At 28.8% G+C, this 22379-nt stretch overlaps 1 protein-coding gene across 3 annotated transcripts in view; it reads right to left on the bottom strand.

Annotated features, from left to right (window-relative positions):
• LOC107453411 (crossveinless c) overlaps positions 1–22379 on the bottom strand; it is a 326116-nt gene that overhangs the window by 146092 nt on the left and 157645 nt on the right. For all 3 annotated transcript variants that reach the window (XM_043039800.2, XM_043039814.2, XM_043039807.2), the window contains exons 5-6: positions 1285–1430; positions 471–1200 (exon numbers count right to left, since the gene is read on the bottom strand). In XM_043039800.2, the coding sequence (XP_042895734.1) occupies positions 471–1200; positions 1285–1430 (876 nt within the window). The remainder of the gene's footprint in view (positions 1–470; positions 1201–1284; positions 1431–22379) is intronic.

A 22379-nucleotide genomic window follows, 5' to 3' on the forward strand; every position in this document is an offset into this window, starting at 1 on the left:
TAAGACATTTGTGAAATGTTTAAATAATAAAGTTTTATATATATATATATAAAATATTCTTAAATGCAGTTAAAAATACTCCAATATTATAACACATGATAACTTGATCAGATATCACGCACTAATTATGTTAAAGATTCTGAGGCAAACTTCTGAGAATCCCCCCCCAAAGATTCTGACGATCCCTCCCCCACTAAATTTAACACTTTTAAATTAAACAATTCTTTAGAAGTATTGTTTCCAGATTCCAACTTTCGGAATTTCCAATTGGAAACAAAACACTACACAGAAATATCTTACTGCTCATGTAAATCGCGTTTTTTTCTTCTTCCAAAAGCGCTTTCCGACACAATTTTAAAACATGGCTTACAATTTATTTCTATCCATATAATACAAGATAAATCGGTTTGGTTCTTCAAACTTTGAAGAACATTTGGATTTAGTTCAGTAAACAAAATATGTTAACTCACCTGATTCATCGGGGTCCAAACAACAGCATCTTTACTTCGGGTACCAGTTGGTGGAGACGAATCACTCGATGATGATTCTGACGTTTTAGTGTTAGCAACATGTCGTTTTTGTCTTAAGAGGACTGGAGCAGATATAGATTTCAAGTTAAGGTCATTGATTATTAATATAGTAGGCTCAATGGGTTGAGCAGGACTATTAGTTGACCGATTTTTTCGGCTCAGTCTTAATGTAGATGGAAAAGATGCTGGTTGCTCTACGGGTTCCATAACATTTGAATCAGTTAAGGAAGGATTACTCTTGGTAGATTTCATCGATATTGTCTCACTAGTAGCTTGTTCTTCAGATATATCTCCCAATGTAGAACCTCGAAGAGTAGACTCGCTATTTCGTAAAGGTCTTTTAATCAGTGCAGTGTAGTCGTTTTCGTTAGGTGCCACGGTCGCTTCATATTCATTAGCAATGGTAACTGGAGCTTCTTCAAAAGAGTCGCTCGAACCTGAGCATGCTGATAGATACAAACTGCTTCCATTCGATCCAGGAGTTATTGGCATTTCCCCCTCATCATCAGAAGAAATAGCTAAAGAAGACGATGACGGCGAAGAGTGTAGACTGCCATTTTCGACTTTGCAATTGGAACAGCTAGACAGAGCAAGGCTTTCATCATCTGACGTGTGCTGGTTTTTATCGAAATCACTACAATCGCAATCAGTCACCCATGTAAAACTAGAACTGGAAAAAAGATTAAACATTAGTTGATTGTAAAAATGATTAAATCAGTAGGATCGGCAATATTGTGCTGTATTGAATAATTACCTTCGACTAAGAGGTGCTGGAGATGTTTGGGTAACAGCATCCTTGATTTCTCTATCATCTTTTACATCGGTTGATACATCTCGAGATGGTAATAGATAAGAGCTGCTCTTAACTTGTCGCATATATTCTGCCAACTCATCAATACTCTGTAAAAAAATGCCATGGATAAATTAAATGCTTATGACTTAAAAGCCCAGGTAGGCAAAAATACATAAAAAGTTATTATTATTATTTATTACACTCCGGATAAAACTGTCAAGCATTTCAGAAGATTAAGGTAATCACGTTTTTAAGGCAGCAAGATACCCAAAATAAAAGTACTTAGACCACCCCGAATTAAAGTTGGAATTTTGAGCTTTAAAACTTTTATACATTTAGGCGTCTTAACAAACAAAACAAACAAACAATTTCCTTAAAAGTCTTCTGCGCATGAAAATATCAAATTAAGTCAATTGAGGCAAATCAAGGTTATCAAAAAATTCAGCAATATTTGAATTTTACACCATTTGTGCAAGCAAATTTTACGATGTTGTTAATGAAAAGAATAAGACAGCGGACAGATGATAGTTCATGGTCTTTAAGTCCTGTACAAAATAACAACGCGTTTTCATTGCTTAGCGATTCTCTGTTCGTGTAATTTATCCTTCAGGACGATTATATATATGTATATATAGTTTCCAGTTAGAACATACAATTTAACACCTTAAGATCTTCTTCTTCCTTCTTTTTTTTCTCCCAAGCCTTAGAATTATACCAACAAGCCCTTAACCTCCCACGCCTTGAAAGAGGAAATAGAGATTGTATCAACTAAACTCAGCCATATTTATGAATAATGGTCATTGGAAAATTGGACAAAATATTGCGTATCTGCCAACGAACCCCCGTGCCAGTTCTCCGATTTGTATTCCATACCTAATCCTAATATACTTAAAACCGCTTTCCTGGTTATCCCGAGTTAACTTGGGTACGTATATATACATATTGCAAATATTTATTATCCAGTGAAAACTCAGGAGCAGCAGAATTTGTCAGTACGTTTAGTATTATCACGTTTTTACTCGGTTGGAAGCAAATAATAATGATAATAATAATAATAATAATGATAATAATAATAATAATGATAATAATGATAATGATAATAATAATAATAATGCTAATAATAATAATAATAATAATGATAATAATAATAATCATGATAATAATGATAATAATAATAATAATAATAATAACGATAATAATCTGCTGTAATTGGAAGTTTGCCAAGTTTTGTTTGGGAGTTTTGCTGTTCAAAATTGGGACTGCACACGTGTTTTGTGGGATTGTGTATATTCGATGGTTGCAGAATTTACATGGAAAAAAGAGTAAAAAAAAATGGCGTATCACTTCACTGATGTTTGCAAAGTATCACTTTGAGTTGTCCCTCGTTTTAGAAACTGTCATACAAAGACTAATATATAACTTTTTTCATTTGCCCAAGATAATTCGGGATAATAAACTGATGGTAAATAAAATGTACTTCACACATAAAAAAAATTAAATTTCAACTTAAAACTTATGTATTTTGTTTTGTTTTAGTTTCTTGGATTTATTAATGAAATAAAAAAATTTTTTGGTTTTCTCAGCATTTTTTTTTCAAAAAAAAAAATCAGTAAGGGAAGCGGTTAGTACTTCGTGAATAAGAAAAAAATTAACAATCTTTAATTAAAAACCTGTATTATCTATTAAAATACTTCATGCGTGAATATTGGCACTCCTTAAATGAAACACTCAAAATAATAGATGTATTGCGAGACTGGGAAAATTACTAGATCTCATAGCAATTAAACAGTACCTGTGCTTATTTTGTAAGAAATACTTCATGCTATTCATATTTTTTACAAACATAACTCAATCTAAAATATAAAAAGAAATATATTCTAAATTTCATTCTGTAGACAAAAAAATTATATTTAGCAAGTAAAAAAAATTAAGACTCGTAAAAGGAAACCAACGCAGTAATATTCGTGGAACTAAGCTAAATCAAATTTCACTCACGCTGTAGGTTCATTAAAAAAAAGCAAGCTAGAGAAATTATATTATAGAACTATTAACTTTATAAATGAATTAAATGTACTTAATGCACGAGTTTTTCATAAAAAAATATATATAAAATTTTCCAGTAAATTATTTTTGAATAAAGAATAAAAGGAATGTACCTTGCTGAAAGAGATTACTTAAGTTTAAATTACTTATTTATAATAAGATTACTTTAGAAATTATTTTTTTTCTTAACTTGAATAGAATGGTTAAAAAAGTTGATGAAAACCTCGAAGGTTAAAAATATTATGTATTATGATAAATTAATCTTTTAAATTATCTCTTTTTTTTAATAAATAATATCAGCTAAATAGAAGAGTAAAAAAAAGTAAAAATAATTCTTCTCAAATATTTTTTGGAAAAAAAACCTTTTTAATTTTATTATGTGCAACGAATTATATTATTAAAAAATAAAAATAGATATTAATAAAATTTATGTAAAAATTGATAAAATAAATTATTTTAAAAATAATGTAAAAAAGAACATGAATTTTCTTCGGAAGAATAATAAAGAGAGAAACCTAGTAATAAGCCACATTTTTTTAGAAACAGTCCCATAGTTTTATTTTTAGACAGGTACTTTAACTTTACAAAATAAAATAAAATTTTAAATTTTTTCGAAAAAATTTTCACATTAAAATAAACTTTAATAATTTTTATTATACCTACCGTACATTTCCGAATATAGAATGAGAATTTTTTGAAAGCTAAAGTGGGGCAGGATGGTTAGCTTATAATCGGATCCGTAAAATTATTAAGAAACGCTTAATATTTTGGTTCTAATTTGCACCTCATTATGTTGCAGAAAATTTGCACGTTGTACTGTTAAATATTTTCAATTGCCTGAATATTTATAATATATATATAATTATTATATATATATTCAGTGTTTTCATTACAGAAAAAAAATGGGAGAGAATTTCTCACCCTTTCTCAAAAACAGGGTGAGATTTCAAAAAGTTAAGTGAGATTTCTAAAAATTTAAAAAACACGAATAGACTTGGAAAAAAATTATTTCTTTAATTATAATACATTTTTAACATCTTCTAATTGAATATTTTTGCTGCCTCATCACATGGAAAGTGTTCTATATCTACTTTTTCATCGGCTGTTATATTTATTTGGCTGAAAAATATCCGGATTTGTTTCGTTTTGACCGTTTCTACCGACGTTTGTTTCATTTTCATTTGTGCGTTACGGAGTAGAAGATGTCGCCTTAACAAGGTATTTATCCATCTTACATTCATGCACAAAAAGTTTAAACGTCTTTCATGAAGAAACCTTACCTACGGTGAACACGTGGTTGAAAAGAAATGTGTTCTGAAAGGGATTCGGGGGGGGGGGGGGCNGGGGGGGGGGGGGGTCCTCTGCTGTTCGCAAAAAGTGAAACGGATTTTATTCAAAATGGCAAAAGACTAAATTTTTTCCAAAATTCGTGCATTTTGAAATTGATTAATAGAGTGCGCGAACTTCTCGCGTTAATCGTTTTTTATTGCGAGAAAAGAAAAAAAATAGGCGAGATTCTCGCGTTCTCGCGCTGTAGTGAAAACACTGAACGACTATACAAAAAAACAGAAAAGACTAAAACTGTACATCAAATGAAAAGTTAGAAAAAATGTTTTTTTGGGAATAAATACCCTGACTACAAGAGATGTTGCTATAATGATGAGCACGTAGTCGCCAGTTACAATTCAGGAAAAATTAAAAGATTTACTATTTCTGAAAAACTGAGGAATTTCGTTTTTAAAAAAAATTGAACGAGCGAAAAGGAAAAAACATGATTAAATTATAAAAAAAGAAGAAAAAAAAGAAGAGAAAATGATTTTGAAAGAAAAAAAAGGAGGAAAAACCGTTGTGATTTAAATAGTGTGATTAAATTTAAACCATGTTATAATCCAAGACCCTTAAAAATTGTGATTTTTCTAGCGCTGTGATTAAATTTTTAAAAAAAAAACACTGTGATTTAAGTAGCGTTGGGATTCAGTAAGATCAAAATTATAATCCAAGACCCTCCAAAATTCTTTTTTTTTTTTTGTACTATATAGCAAAATTGTGATTACAAAATCTGATTTATCAAGCGCTGTGGTTCAATTTAAAAGAAAGGGGAAAAAAACGATGTGATTTAACTTGCGTTGTGATTATATTTGAACGATGATACATCAAAGACTCTCCAAAATTGTGGTTTATCTTGCGTTGTGATTAAATTTAAAAGAAAGGAAAAAAAAACGATGTGATTTAACTAGTGTTGTAATTTAATTTGAACAATGATATACCAAAGACCTTCCAAAATTGTGTCTGGTGACTAAATAATTTTAAAAGAAAGGAAAAAACGCTGTGATTTAACTAGTGCTGTGATTAAATTTAAAAGGAAGGGAAGAAACGCTGTGATTAAAGTAGCGTTGTAATTCAATATTAACAAAATTATAATCCATGACCCTCCAAAATTCCTTATTTTGTGCTATACAGCACCTTCTTTCTTTTAAAATTTTTAATTACATCAGAAGCAGGGGTCTGTCCAGACATTTTGTAAAGGGTCCGTTTTTCGTGAAATTGTGAAAAAAATTACTCACATTCTTTCAACCAGGGTCCGCTTTTATGAATTTGTGGAAATAGGGTCCGGTATTGCAAAAAAAAACTTTTTCAAGGAGTTTTTAAATTGTAAAGACATACAAGATTATGCTCAACACTGTAAAATTATAATTAAAAAAATTAAATTTTAAAAAATAAACAACAATTGCTGCTTCTAAATTAGAGATGCAACATACAAATATTTGGTATTTAGCCTATACTGCTGAACGCAGAATATTAATTTCGGACGAATAATGGAAGAATCGTCTGCCGAAGACAAAACTTAATTCGTTTACATCCATCTTTCTTGTTTTCTGCCCTGGAAAGGGTTTATTCGATTAACAAAATAATAATGAAGATAAACAAATTTGTGAAGGGTCCGATTAAAAGAAAAATCATTTTGTGAAGGGTCCGTTTTTAAGTTAAAATATTTTGTGAAGGGTCCGTTTTTAAGTTAAAATATTTTGTGAAGGGTCCGTTTTTATGAAAAGATATTTTGTGAAGGGTCCGTTAACGGACCCAAATTTCTTCTAAACAGACCCCTGAGAAGAAAGAATAAAAATATAAGAAAAGTACATATAATACATCAAATAAAAAATTTTAAAAAATTATTTCCCGAGAAATCAAAAATGAAAATAAATACCCTCACTACAAGAGATGATGACAAGATAATGATGTATACGCATTCGCCTGTAACTGTTTTAGTACTTAAAAGATTTACCATTACTGAAAAACTGATGAATTTCGTTGAAAAACAAAATGCGCGAGCAGAAGAAAGTGAGAAAAAAAAAACGTTGTGATTTATTTCCAGCAATATCTCATCTTAGTTTTAGTGAACAGAATCGCATGTTTCCTATTTCACAAAAGTTGTGATAACTACATTAATTTGATAAATGCACAAGCGTTCAAAAGAATTCCTTTTTTAAAAAAATCATATTTGTTTATGTGTGAAGGTTATGGAGATGGTTAATATTTCATGTAACAGATATTTTATATCTGTTACAGAATTGTACCCATTCCGAAAGGGAAAGGAACACGTTACTTATAAGTGCTATTACCAAGTCGAAACTTGAGATTCAAGCTTTAATAAAATTACTTTCGCACTTTTTTTTAATTGAAAACTTATTCTCTTAATGGCTTTATCAAAACAAAACAAAAATTAAGCTCTTTAAAGCTAAAATTTTTCTGTCAAAATTTTCAATTATTACTTTTTAATGAGGTGCAGACTTACTTACGATTCTACAAACTATTTTAACTGTAATTGCAGTTAATGCAGTGTGCAGAATAAAAAACGGACCATCCTGATTTACTTTTGATCTAATAATTGGATCTTTACGTTCTGCGACTAAATCCTAACAATCTAAGGGGGAGATCTCAAACATGCAAATTAATAAATGCAGACGATAGTTTGAGCAACGAAATCAGACATAAATACACATATTCTTAATAAACATGCCTTTTTTTCGGCTGATTTGTACTTTTGAGCCCAAAAATAGTGAGTGGGTAGCAGCAATCTGGGAAAAAAAGTCTAGTTAAAATCCGATTTCTCAAGAACTATTCGACCAATTTCATTCAAATTTTATATTTTGCCATTTAAAATTATATTCTTTAAAATTATGTGAAAAATAATAAATATTTGCTTTAAATTAGTTTTTGCATGAAATTATTATGGATAAAAATTTTTTATAACTGTGCGAAATCAGAAATAAATACACATATTCTTAATAAACATGCCTTTTTTTCGGCTGATTTGTATTTTTGAGCCCAAAAATAGTGAGTGATAGCAGCAATCTGGGAAAAAAGTCTAGTTAAAATCCGATTTCTCAAGAACTATTCGACCGATTTCATTCAAATTTTATATTTTGCCATTTAAAATTATATTCTTTAAAATTATGTGAAAAATAATAAATATTTGCTTTAAATTAGTTTTTGCATGAAATTATTATGGATAAAAAATTTTTACAACTGTGCGAAATCAGAAATAAATAAACATATTCTTAATAAACATGCCTTTTTTTCGGCTGATTTGTATTTTTGAGCCCAAAAGTAGTGGGTAGCAGCAATCAGGGAAAAAAAGTCTAGTTAAAATCCGATTTCTCAAGAACTATTCGACCGATTTCATTCAAATTTTATATTTCGCCATTTAAAATTATATTCTTTAAAATTATGTGAAAAATAATAAATATTTGCTTTAAATTAGTTTTTGCATGAAATTATTTTGGATAAAAAAATTTTATAACTGTGTGCAAAAAATTTTCAACTTTACCAGATACTCTGGTTTTAAAAATTATATTTTATAATTATTACCGCACATATACAAAACCGATGCCTGTTATATTATAACAGGTATTCGTAATGTGTATTGTTTTGTATCATAAATACTGGAGCATGTTATTTAAAAGTAACTGTTACGTCTCCTCTTCAAAAGGATTGAAAAATGATGCGTGGTTGTTGCTCGGTTAAAAGCGATGGATGAAAAAAAAAAATTATACGAAGGCCAATCTCTACAACAAGAGCATTAACACGCGTTTAGTAAAAGATATTAGTCTTAGAAATCCAAGAAAAAAATGAGCAATAATTTATCTTAATGTGCATCTTATGCGATTACATATACTTTTTTTCAACTTCAACAATTTATTATTAAAATTTGACACACTAGTTTGCTTGTTAAAAACATTAGAACTTATAGACCATAATAATGATGCTCATAATATGCATGTTTATCATAAGTGATGTCATATATATTAGTCAAGCTTTTTATTATAACTTATTGCCATTAAAATGCTCTTTTTACTTTTTGATTAGGGGTAAATTCCGCTTGAGTTTTCGTTACTTTACACTGAAATCTCAGTGAACCAGAGTATCGTATTGCATTGTGAACCAGAGTATAGTGTACTCGAGTTTGAAAAGTACAATAAGATTGCTCAATTTAGCACCGTGTTAAGTATGTATTGAATTTGAACGATATTATGGTTTAACAAGCTTCAAAATTTCTAACAGTGTGATATATTGTTTCAAGTTTCAATTTATTCAGTAGAATGCTGCAAATTAACAGGTTATTTGCAACGAATACTACCAGCGTTATCTGCGACTTTGAAATGAGAAGCTTATTATCATTTTCTTTTAATGTTTTCTTGTGTTTAATGTTTTCAATTCACTTAAAAAGCTTTCGAGATATGATGAAATACGCAAAAAGTAAATTAACATTAAAGGATCCAATCCATTTTGACCGTATTTCCCAGATTGGGGCAACCCCCTATATATTGGGGGACAGAAATCCGAATCCATCAAAAAATGGCATGTTTATTCAAAAAAAGTACGTTTTTGCGTCTGATTTATTAACTTAAAATATTGTTTTCAATAATTAGTTAGCATATTTGAGATCACCCCTCCAGCCATTGAGATAGAGTCCTAGAATATGAAAATCCGATGATTAGATCAAAAGTTATTTAGGGTGGTCTTGTTATTTATTTGTTTATAAATTTTTTGTGTGCACTGTACAATAATTTCGAAAAAATAAAACCTATGGAGACATGTCTTATGAAAGACGTGTCTTATTCAATTAAACTATAGCAGAAATTGATATCAAATTATTGCGGGATTTCAACTTTCACTGAGTAGAAATTAATTTTATTATTAATTTAATGTGAAATTATTTAATTACATCTTGAATTTTTTCCTAAATCCTTCGTAGGGGTAATTTTGGCTCTGTTAACGGACGCTCTCAAACATTTTTATTATTAAAACGGACCCTTCACAGAATAGTGTATTTTTAAAAGGGATATTTCACAAAATATATAATCGTAAAAAAGGACCCTCCAGATATTTTATCACAAAAACAGATCCTTCACAAAACTCTTGTGACGTCATTAATGCACAATTCTCAAACTGTAACTCAATGAAAACACGTATTTTGCGAATTTAACATTCTCACAAAACCAATTTTACAGTAATAAACCAACAGAAATAAACCTATTTTACAGTAATTATAAATTCAGAAAAGTATTAGTAGATCTTCACCTAATATACAAAAGCAAAAAGTTACCTTTCACAAAAAAGTCTGGACAGACTATGAATTTTTGTGATTAAACACAAAATCAAAGACAGGATCATACATTTTCACAAAATCATATGAGTAGATTTTTCGCAATTTCTTTATTCTTTCACGATTTTTGACAGGACCTCATACAAAAAATCGATATTAACACCTGTATGAACTAATACTCGACGAAAAAAATACTCAATTTATTTATAAATATTTAAATTTAAAAAAAAAGAATATTATACAAAACAAATAAATAAATAAAATCAACAAAGCATATTCACAAGGACAGAAAGTATATTATTTTTGCTTTTATTAAGAAATTTCAATCGAAATATTTCATAGAATAGCATAAGAAAGTCTATATTAGATTATAATGAAGCAAACGGTAATACTTCACAAAACTCATAAAATATTTAACGTTAAGTCAATGCCCTACCTAACACCGTCTAGACATTCTATAGAACTTTAATGAAATATACTGCAATACGATTATTATTTTAAAGGGAAGTGTTAATTTAAGTGATGAAATATACGTTGAAACCGCTTATGGATTATATATACAAGGCAGCTAATAGATATTCATAATAGCGAACCCATTCGACAGATCAACGATTTCAGGCTTACTTCACGTAAAAGCTTAATCATACTGATGGGTTTTCTGGATTCAAATATCGCAGACAAATTTGAGGTGAAACATTTCACTGTATTCTAAATCCATACGTGAGCTGTCAGGTAAAGCTACCACATTTAATATAATTTGCAAAGTTGAATAACCTTCATGAAAATGCTCCGCAATTTTAATTTTTAACTATAGTTATAAAAAGCATTTGTCTCCAAGGCTTACCTCAAGACACTATTGAGGAAAACTGAAATTATCTTAAAACTCTATAAACTGAAATATATCTACTCCATAAACTAAAACTATAAATACAGTAGAATTTTGATTATGCGACACGCGTGTGTCTGTTGGAAAATCAAAATCATCGGATATTAGGGTGACAGCTTTAATTCGATTTTTTTATAGTATAAAAATTAAAACACTAGTAAAATTATTCATGTTAGAGACTACAATAAAGAAAAAAGAAAATTGTGTTACATTTTTCTATCGAAATAATTCAGTGTAATGAAAAAAACATGATTAATAGCTGATAATCCTTTAACGGAGAGCAACAGTAGTTCATGCATTATGATTATTTCCTAGTATTATGAACATCTTGAACAATTTAATTATATTGTCAATTGTAATGATTAATATTTAGCTTTGTACTTTTGGCTATGAAGCTAGTATTTTATTTTATATTTACTATCGACGTTGAAGAGTCACCCATGGTAAGTAACATTAAGAATTAACATTGTCCAACTGCCCAGCCTTGTTACTTAGATACCAGCCCAGAGGACGCGGGAACTTCTAAAGAAGGATTGAGACATTTTGCTTTCATGGAGGATTTTTCGGGTAACACTAACCCATTTGCGTTATATAGAACGGAAAATCACAATAACCTACATCAGTAAATTTGACGGCAAAGGGATTCTGACTCATGATAAGTTTACCACATGGTATATATTACAACAGCACTGTGGTTTGAGATAGCAATGAGCAGTATACGACAGGATTTGACTTAAGCTCCTGAACCATCCTCACTGTAAAAAATTCCGGATCAAATTAAGGGAAAAAGTGCCAGTAAATTTAACCGTAAAATCCTTTTTTACCTGAAGGTCACAGAACAAAAAATCTGACGTACCATAATTTATACAATAATAATTATTGTAAAATCACTGAATCACTCTAATTAAATAAATATTATGGATTTTACGTATGATGCACCCAAAGTGTACTGCACTTTATACTGCACTTTGATCCGGAATTTCTACAGTGCTTACTGAAAAGTAGTAATCTACAAATAATGATTGCACTTTTTAAGACCACAGTACTTGATAAGAAAATTTGATGTCAACATTTGTGCATTCATTGACATACTAAATTAGCAACATTATTTATGCAAAAAATCTAAATTGCGTTTGCAAATCTATCCCCCCCAAATAAATAACGCGAACTATACCTTTTTTCACGCTATCATCCTATGCCAAAAAGTATTTATGCGTATCTACGCTCTTTAGTACGACTACCGTTACAGTGACCTTCCTATTATAAACACTAATGCATAAAACCCTTTTGCTATTCAATTGACACAAGTTGAGCACTGAGCCATTCATTCTAATATAACAACTGAAATTTAGTCATTCCATTAAAGAAAAGAAAATACAAAGAAAGTATTTAAACCATTATTTCCTTTGATGTGAGCACACATCACAAAATTAATGATAACACCTTGAATCCTTTTTGAATAAAGGAAGACTGACAAGACCCCCTAGGTGGTCATAATTTATGATCATTCATAATCTGAGCAACTTTTTTTTTTCAAAGGTAACAATAAATTTATCAATCATGCTGTTTTGTTTAAAAATAAGATTCACACTTTATATCACTCCCCTCATGTGGTTTATTTTCCAGTTAAAACCTGTTGTCTCTGCAATTATCTTGACGTATGCTATTTATCGAAAATGACAGCCCTGTTGGCTGACGGCGTATAATTTTTAACGCACTTTTCACCTATAAGGTATTATATTAATGAATACTTTTACGTATATAATAATAAAAATTAAAAAAAAAAATTTTTTTGTAACAATTTTTTTGTTTATCAACAAATTCTTATTAAAGTAAAGCATTGATTTGTTAAAATTGGACAAGGCTTTTTTTTTAACAAAGAGTTAATAGTTACCGTATTTTTGTGCACTAATGACGTCATGCTAAAAAGTCCGTTTTCGACGGGATCACACTGAAAACAAAAGTAATGTCAAAACTACCAGAATATGGTAAAATCTGGTTCTGGCTGTATAGGTATACCAGAAAGCTCGGTAATTTCGAGCGCTTCGAAGCGCTTTGGTAATAATTTTGGTTAAATTAACAATAAAGCGTAGTTTTATAATATGTGATAAAATTTGGTAATTTTTTCACGTGGAATCAAAACCATTTATTCGGTTAAATTTACCTTTCAGTTTTGATTTTTTTACTAAATGTGTGGCAGTAAGAACTATAACTTTGAAAACCGGAATTTCTGGTAAACCGTTCCCATAAGAACTGAAAAATTAGCAAAAGAATGATTTAAAAATCTTAGGTTTTGGTTTTACTAACAAGAATCTTGTTTTTGTTTCCTGGAATGCCATTACCGTAGAGTACGGTAATTTTGCCAGATTTTTTTTTCACAGTGTATTATGTANAAAAAAAAAAAAAAAAAAAGAAAAAAAAAAAAAAAAAAAAATCGACGCGACAAGCAGTATTTTTCTTATTAAAACCATTTATTCATTTAAATTTACTTTTCAGTTTTGATTTTTTTAAAACTAAATCGGTGAAAATCAGAACTATAATTTTAATAGCCAGAATTTCCAATAAACCGTTAATATATGAACACCAAAAAGTATCAAATGAATGGCTTAAATACCGTACATTTTGGTTTTATAAACTAGATTTTTTTTTAAAATTAGATATATCATTATTATACAGTGCGTTAATTTTATCATAATGTTTTTCTCTGCGCACGAGGTCGCTATATCGAGAGTGCTGCGTATAAAAAAAATCAATGCAAAAGGCAGTATTTTTCTTATTAAAATCATTTATTCAGTTAAATTTACTTTTCAGTTTTGATTTTTTTAAACTAAATCGGTGAAAATCAGAACTATAATCTTAATAACCAGAATTTCCAATAAACCGTTACTATATGAACGCAAAAAAATTTCAAATGGATGGTTTAAATACCGTACATTTTGGTTTTATTAACTAGATTTTTTTTAAAAATCATATATATAATTATTATGCATTGCGGTAATTTTACCAGAATATTTTTCTCTGCGCCGAGGTCGCTATATCAAGAGTGCTGCAGATAAAAAAAAAATCAATGCAACAGGCAGTATTTTTCTTATTAAAACCATTTATTCAGTTAAATTTACTTTTCAGTTTTGATTTTTTTAAAACTAAATCGGTGAAAATCAGAACTATAATTTTAATAGCCAGAATTTCCAATAAACCGTTACTATATGAACGCCAAAAAGTATCAAATGAATGGCTTAAATACCGTACATTTTGGTTTTATAAACTAGATTTTTTTTTAAAATTAGATATATCATTATTATACAGTGCGTTAATTTTATCATAATGTTTTTCTCTGTGCACGAGGTCGCTATATCAAGAGTGCTGCGTATAAAAAAAAATCAATGCAACAGGCAGTATTTTTCTTATTAAAACCATTTATTCAGTTAAATTTACTTTTCAGTTTTGATTTTTTTTAAACTAAATCGGTGAAAATCAGAACTATAATTTTAATAGCCAGAATTTCCAATAAACCGTTACTATATGAACGCCAAAAAGTATCAAATGAATGGCTTAAATACCGTACATTTTGGTTTTATAAACTAGATTTTTTTTTAAAATTAGATATATCATTATTATACAGTGCGTTAATTTTATCATAATGTTTTTCTCTGCGCACGAGGTCGCTATATCGAGAATGCTGCGTATAAAAAAAAATCAATGCAAAAGGCAGTATTTTTCTTATTAAAACCATTTATTCAGTTAAATTTACTTTTCAGTTTTGATTTTTTAAACTAAATCAGTGAAAATCAAAACTATAATTTTAATAGCCAGAATTTCCAATAAACCGTTACTATATGAACGCAAAAAAGTATCAAATGAATGGCTTAAATACCGTACATTTTGGTTTCATAAACTAGATTTTTTCTTAAAATTAGATATATCATTATTATACAGTGCGGTAATATTAACAGAATGTTTTTCTCTGTGGGCGAGGTCGCTATATCGAGAGTTTCAGCGTATAAAAAAATCAATGCGACAGGCAAGTATTTTTCTTATGAGTCAGAAAAAAAAGGAATAATAGTACCTCCAACTCCAACAGGTAGTCCACTTAAAAAAATGAGGGACATAAAAACATGACATGTATCCTAGAGGGTTCATTTTCTGACTTATTTCTAGTTTCTTTACCAATAGGTCAAGGAGGTCATTGAAAATCGGAATGATGTAAAATGATTAAGAGCAAAATATATGACATCAAAAGAGATTTCTCCGCACCTTGTGATATTTCCTACTCAATCGATTAAGAGCACTCTATTTATAACAAAGTGATTTTTTTGATGAATTCAGTAGCGGGAGAATTATCCATTTTTTCACCTTGTTATAAATGTCCAACTGAATTCCTCACATCGCTAAATGGATTTTCTTTTTCAAAAAAAATATTCTTAGACTTGACAAAGGATTTTTCCTTTTACTGATTTATATGAAGGAATGTTACAAAATGCTTTTGATTCTTTTTGTTGTGTTAAAATTATTTTTTAACGTTTTCTTAGAAATGTCACCGATAGATAAAAGAAATATAATATTCAAATTGGTTTTCATTTGTGAAAATATTTTATAAATTGAAAATTTTATAGTTATGAAAATTTTACTTTCATTAAGCCTTTGAGGCAGATAGGACATCGGTTTTCCTTTTATATATTATTATTTCTTACGCTCTAATTCCAAGAAAAATATATTTTAGTAATTTTTGATAATAAAAATCAGTCTAATAGTTATTTAAAAAATATTTTAGATTATCGGAATTATATTTGCAAATAAATAAATAAATAAATAGATAAATAAAATCCAAAAAAAGTAGTTTGAATCTTCTTTTTTGTTTTCATTCATATTTAAAAATGTTTCAATAATTGATTTTGTAAATTAAAAAAATTTCGACGATGAACTGTTTTTCTTAGAAAAAAAGTGTGAATTTGAAATATTATTGTTTGGAAGTGAGCCGTGTTTGGAAGATTTTATCTTTAATGCAGAAAAAGACACGGGTGATTCATGCTGTATTTCATAAACATAAATTACAAAAATACTAAATATAATATTTTTCACTCATCTTGAACTAAGTTAATATAAAATAATGAAAAAAGTATGAAAAATATGTTTAGAAAAAATTCTGCGTCAAAGGACTATAAAAAAATGTAGAGCAGAATTTTTCATGCATATAAAGTAAATTTTATTATCAATTGCGAGTCTAAATCTTTTAAAGATATGGTACCGTTAGATTCTAATTAATAAATAACTAGACAAAAATCTCAATATTTAATGAAAATATATAGTGACATAAATTTTTCTCAGGAATCGCATTCATAATAGCGGGAAATAAATTAGGAAAACAGGGTGCGTAGCCAAATCTTTCAACAAAAAATAAGCACCTTTCAAGCAAGGTTGGCAAGTTTCTGCCGAGGTGGTTAAAACCACTGGCAGAAACCGGTTAAAACTGGCATGGCAAAAACCCTTTTCTGCCACATTTGTGGCAGAAACAGGCAGAAATTCAGAAAATGGCATAAAAGTAAGTACTGAGATTGACATACAATGGATAATTCATAGAAAAAACAATAAAATGTTAAACAAAGTGCAATTTATTTACGAAATTATCACCATTCAAAATCAAATATTACATTGTCTGCACTCTGCATTAATCTATAACAAAAGACAAGTTTTGATGCAGTTTCTAAACCAAAACAATTTCTCAATTTGCTATGCACCAACGAGAAATTTGAGAAGATTCTCTTAAGTCCAGCAGAACTAGTAGGCATTGCCAACAAGGAACAAGCAAGATTTGTGAAACTTTCATCCATTGCATATTTTTTAAAACTGGACCGCCATGTAGCAGTTGGGATAGTTGACAAAACTTGACTAGAAAAATAAGTTTCAGGAAAAGGGGCCGATTTGTTTGATTTGTTTAATTTGTTTTGTGGGGCCGGTTTGTTATAAATATTTGATATATTGCACTCTTTGTATTTAATGTAAACAAAATAACATATATTTACAAACAATGAATTAAAAAGTTCGTTACAATTATATGGAGTTACATTTTTCAGTTTACTTAAACAAAATGTCATTAAGCAATTACTAGAATTAATATAGACGTTTTTTTAGTTTCTGCCAGTTTTTGCCGGTTTTTACCGGTTATAACCAGTTTCTGCCACTGGCATGGCAAAAACCAGTTTCTGCCGGCAAAAAGCCAACCCTGTTTTTAAGTACTTTTTAATCACTCAAAAAATATTTTTAAGCACTATATGCATAAACAAAATGACATAATTTTCAAAGATTTTACATGATCACGATAAAATAACTAGTTTCTGACAAAGAACTTTTTTCTTCATCATATTAGCCATTATAAAATGATCAAGATATTTATCGGTTTGATTTCAGACGGTGGAAAATGAAGCCTGAAATTGAGAATATCTTGCAAAATGCAGCAGAGTTGCACATGAGAGTGCTAGAATCTTATCGAACCCAGCACAGTAGAGGCATGTGCGGACTCGCAAGTATTTCATGAAACATGTAAAATGATTGGCCGTTTCATACGCTATGGACTGACAGTATACCAAAATAGATTGTTGAATGAAAGGCGAAAATGTTAAATAAAACAATGTGAAAAGCACGCTTTTACATAATATACGTGGCAAAATTTGACATGGTAAAGAAAAAAATCTCATTTTCGAAAGGGGAAAATAAAGCACTTTTTAAAAACATCCAATGAATGAATAATTTAGTTTTATACTGAGATCTTTGTTTTAAACCCACCTAAGATATCCGTAATAGTTTTTTTTTATCAAGTAAAAATTTTTTTTCAAATCAATTCAAGATGGAGGAATAAAATAAACTCCTNAGGGCTTTTAAAAAACGATTATCGAAAATAAGCACCTTTAAGCACTTTTCAAAAATGCTACGCACCATGGAAAATATGTGAATTATTGACCAAATTTATAACCGAGAGGAATAAATAATTTTATTTGATTACTGACTATTATTACTATTCCAAATAAATATACTATTCCAAATAAATAAATTAAAAAAATTCTCGAAATTTAATGAAAATATATAGTGGCAAAATTTTTTTTTCTCAGAAATCACAGTGATGTGAAATAAATTCAGAAAGTATGCAAATTACTGACAAAATTTACAGACAAGAGCAGCAAATTATATTCGATTACTATTCCAAAATTACTATTACTATTAATGGAAATAAATATACTATTATAAATAAATAATTAAAGAAAAACCTCGAAATTTAATAAAAATATATTTTGGCACAAAATTCTTTCATGAATTAATGGTATTACTGACCAAATTTATAGACAAGGAGTAAATTATATTTGATTAAGCAAGAAAATGATATACGTGTTAATAACTATTATACAGAAGAGAAACGGCAGATTATAAATTGTGATTAATTTAGTTTAATACTGAGATCTTTGTTTTAAACCCACCTAAGATATCCGTAATAGTTTTTTTTTATCAAGTAAAAATTTTTTTTCAAATCAATTCAAGATGGAGGAATAAAATAAACTCCTACTTAGGACTAGTGACATCGCTATAAAGGTATATTAGGTATACACAATTTAAAATATAGTTTTTATGCATCAATTACTTTTCCGAAAGTTAGAGCTATTTACCGTTTTAAATCAAAGTAGAACTCAGAAGATAAATTCGGTATTAACAATTCAAAAAAACATCTTTTTGCACGTAGATAATTTTAGAGAAAGTTAGCGCTTTTCCCCGTTTTAAATCAAAGTAGAACTCAGAAGATAAATTCGGTATTAACAATTCAAAAAAATATCTTTTTGCACGTTGATAATTTTAGAGAAAGTTAGCGCTTTTCACCGTTTTAAATCAAAGAAGTAGAGCTCAGAAGATAAATTCGGTATTAACAATTTAAGAAAAAAATTTTGTGCTTCGATATTTTTTAGAAAGTTAGTTCTAATTACCGTTTAAATCAAAGAGTAGAACTCACTGAAATGGAATAACAAGGACGACATATAATTTAATCATTATCGAAATTTTCAAAGAGTTAACTGAATGGTGATACTTTGGCTTGCAAATCCTTACAGGGGTCTATCCAGACATTTTGTGAAAGGTCCGTTTTTCGTGAAATTTTGAAAAAATTACTCACTACTCACAGTCTTTCAACCAGGGTCCGCTTTTATGAATTTGTGCAAATAGGGTCCGATTGCAAAAAAAATTTTTTCAAGGAGTTTTTAAATTGTTAAGACATGCAAGATTATGCTCAACACTGTAAAATTATAATTAAAAAAATTAAATTTTAAAAAATAAATAACAATTGCTGCTTCTAAATTAGAGATGCAACATACAAATATTTGGTCTTGGTATTTAGCCTATACTGCTGAACGCAGAATATTCATTTCGGACGAATAATGGAAGAATCGTCTGCCGAAGACAAAACTTAATTCGTTTACATCCATCTTTCTTGTTTTCTGCCCTGGAAAGGGTTTATTCGATTAACAAAATAATAATGAAGATAAGCAAATTTGTGAAGGGTCCGATTAAAAGAAAAATCCTTTTGTGAAGGGTCCGTTTTTAAGTTAAAATATTTTGTGCAGGGTCCGTTTTTAAGTTAAAATATTTTGTGAAGGGTCCGTTTTTATTAAAAGATATTTTGTGAAGGGTCCGTTAACGGACCCAAATTTCTTCTAAACAGACCCCTGCCTTAGATCTACAAAAATACAGGTTTTTGTTGATTTTGTTCTTTTTATTGTCTGCGAATACAGCTACTCGATATATTTCGATCATAATATTGGCTAAGCTCTGTAGTAGGTTTGAACCCTACTCAGAAGACATGAAGAACCATAAGTCAAACATTAGGACTAAACGCATCCATGTTCATGTTTGTGTGGGAAATGGAAGCTCTTTTCCCTAAGTTAAATAAAAGGAGGAAAATAATTAAAAGAAAAAGCGTTTGTATTTTAATTGATTACTGTTAAGTCTGGTTTTTTAGCATCAAAATCAGATTTAAACTGTCAAAATCGGATTTAAGCCATCGAAAAATTTAAAAGCACAAGGTGACATATGAGATCGTGCACTTTTAAAGTACTTATGATTTAGTAACAAAAAATTTAAAATCATAATACGCTGAACATAAAATTATATCGTAATTAATCATTTTAATTATATCTAAAAGTGATGAATTCCAATATTGCTACCGATAAATAATTTAAAAATCGCACCCGATTCCTCATACTCCGCACCTCAACTCAATTTTTGTGCAAATTAAATGAATTTTTCAAAGAGAAAAAAAACGATGTTCGAGAATTTTGACGACAAATACTTGACAAAGGGTGTGCATAGTCATAACTGTCAAAAGTTGCCAATGCGTCACAACGTTGATTAACTTTAATTAATCTAATTCGAATTAAAATAAGAATAAAAAAATAATTTAGAACATTCATCATCAACAGCAAATCCTAGAAATAACCCTTAAGCTATTTAATGAATATTTTATCTTAAGCGTGCTATTACCTAACTGTTTAGATCAGTAATTTATGAATATGAACAAAGAATGCACATAATGATAAAATAACCACCTTTGGTTAAAGATAGATGGCAGCATCATGTACTATTTGTAAATCTCAAAATAAATGGATTTGCCAAATGACAATATTTAATCATACAAGAAATAAAAATTTTTTAAAACGGGCGATTTTGTTTTTACAAATGAAATATGTTTTTAATTTTTTAAAAAAAATTTTTTAATGCAATTATCATTATGAACATTTAAAAATAGTAAGTTTTTTTGAACAAAAACTAAAAATGTGTGGGTTGTTTCGTAATTTTCTTTTTTTTTTAACATTTTTAAGTTTTAAAAGATTTTGCACAATATGCGTTTGGGTAGCTGTTCATTTTCAAAAAAGATAGAAAGTAAAACAAGAACAGTAAAAAAAAGGAAGGATCAAAAATAGCATTTAAGTGATTATTTTTTCCCCTTCTTTGACTTCTCTAAATAAAAGAAAATAAATACTCCAGTCATTTTCTAAAAGTTTTCCAAGGGAAAAAAATGAATTGATTTCAAAGACGCCAGATGTTTTGACAGCAGAGCAATACACAAAATAAAAATGTTCATGTTTGGAAAGACATTTGTAACTATTTTGAACTAAGAAAAAAATAGCTGGTGCTGCCATCTGCATGTAAATAATTGACTTTAAAAGCTTTTTTTTTTCAGGAAAAAATATATTTGGCTTTAATAAAATTCTTTTTTCACACAATTTTCTAACGTCAAATTATAAATCCAGCAAAAAGTTAGAATGAGAAAAATTGTATAAATTTAAATTACTTTTTGTATGGTCAGAAAATAATATGTTAACGATAAAAAATATTATTTTTGTTATAAAATGAACCATATGAAAAATATATGTGAAGTAAACCTGTATAAAATAAAACATTCAATTGTTCCAAGCATTTTTGAAGTGCACTTTGAATCAATTTGCTGACTGAGGCCCGGAGCACTCCAGTGCTGCTTCTACTCTGGAGCTAAAAGCTTTCCCATTGTCCAGAGCTTTTTTAATAATAAACTTTTTGTTTTGAGTATTTCAATAAATCAGGCTTAAAATATAAGGAAGGACTTATGTGCATTTAGTTTCCTTGATGATTCTACAAAAACAGATAATTTTGAGTCTAGTTGATAAATTTATTTAATTTCTTTTTTCAAATTGAGCTATATACCATTAATTTTCACTTTAATATCTAATAAATATGGCATACTAATATATTATCTAATATTCATTTTCATATTTATCTATCTGGAAGAGCAACTGGAGCATCGATAATTTTTCGGTTCCGGGTCTCTGAATTTCGTAAAAATAGTTCTGCAAAAATTCATACTGTAAAAAATAATTCTGCAAAAACTAATTGACAACAGGGAATTAGGCAGATTATCAGGCAAAAATAATTAATGTATTTCGTTTGTCGTCGCTCCGGGCAAGTGGAGGAATACACTAATGATGCAGATTTTTTTAATTATTTGTTTGTTTTTTTTAAATTATGCAAAATTAATTTGGATATTATGACAAATAAAAAATGCACAAAAACAGAAAATTAACATCAATTTAATAAAAAAAAAAAAAATATTTGTTTTGTAAGGTTACGAACTAATATATAATATTATAAAATAACAATAATGAAAGGTTAATTCTGTAATTGTTATTATAGTGCCCAAGAGAGCAGGTCTCTAAAAAAGCAAAAAGAGGTAATAAAATTCAAGAATATATAGCAGCTTCAGGATATGAACTACTACCAGCAAATTTGATTTATTCAAAGGGAAAATATCTAAATTTGAATTTATTTTGTAAATCAGAAGAAAAAAAATTTTTTTAATAGCCAAAAAAAGAAATAAAATTTTTTTTCACTAGTATTTAATTTTTTTTTAAATGGTGGGAAATCCTGAGGGCTCAAAACGCAAGTTTTTTACTTTAAGTTTTATTCTCAATCAATGATTATCAACGATATAAACAATATTATCAACGATTTCAA

Source organism: Parasteatoda tepidariorum, chromosome X2 (genome assembly GCF_043381705.1).
Source record: "Parasteatoda tepidariorum isolate YZ-2023 chromosome X2, CAS_Ptep_4.0, whole genome shotgun sequence".
In the NCBI taxonomy this organism is placed as follows: Eukaryota; Metazoa; Arthropoda; class Arachnida; order Araneae; family Theridiidae; genus Parasteatoda; species Parasteatoda tepidariorum.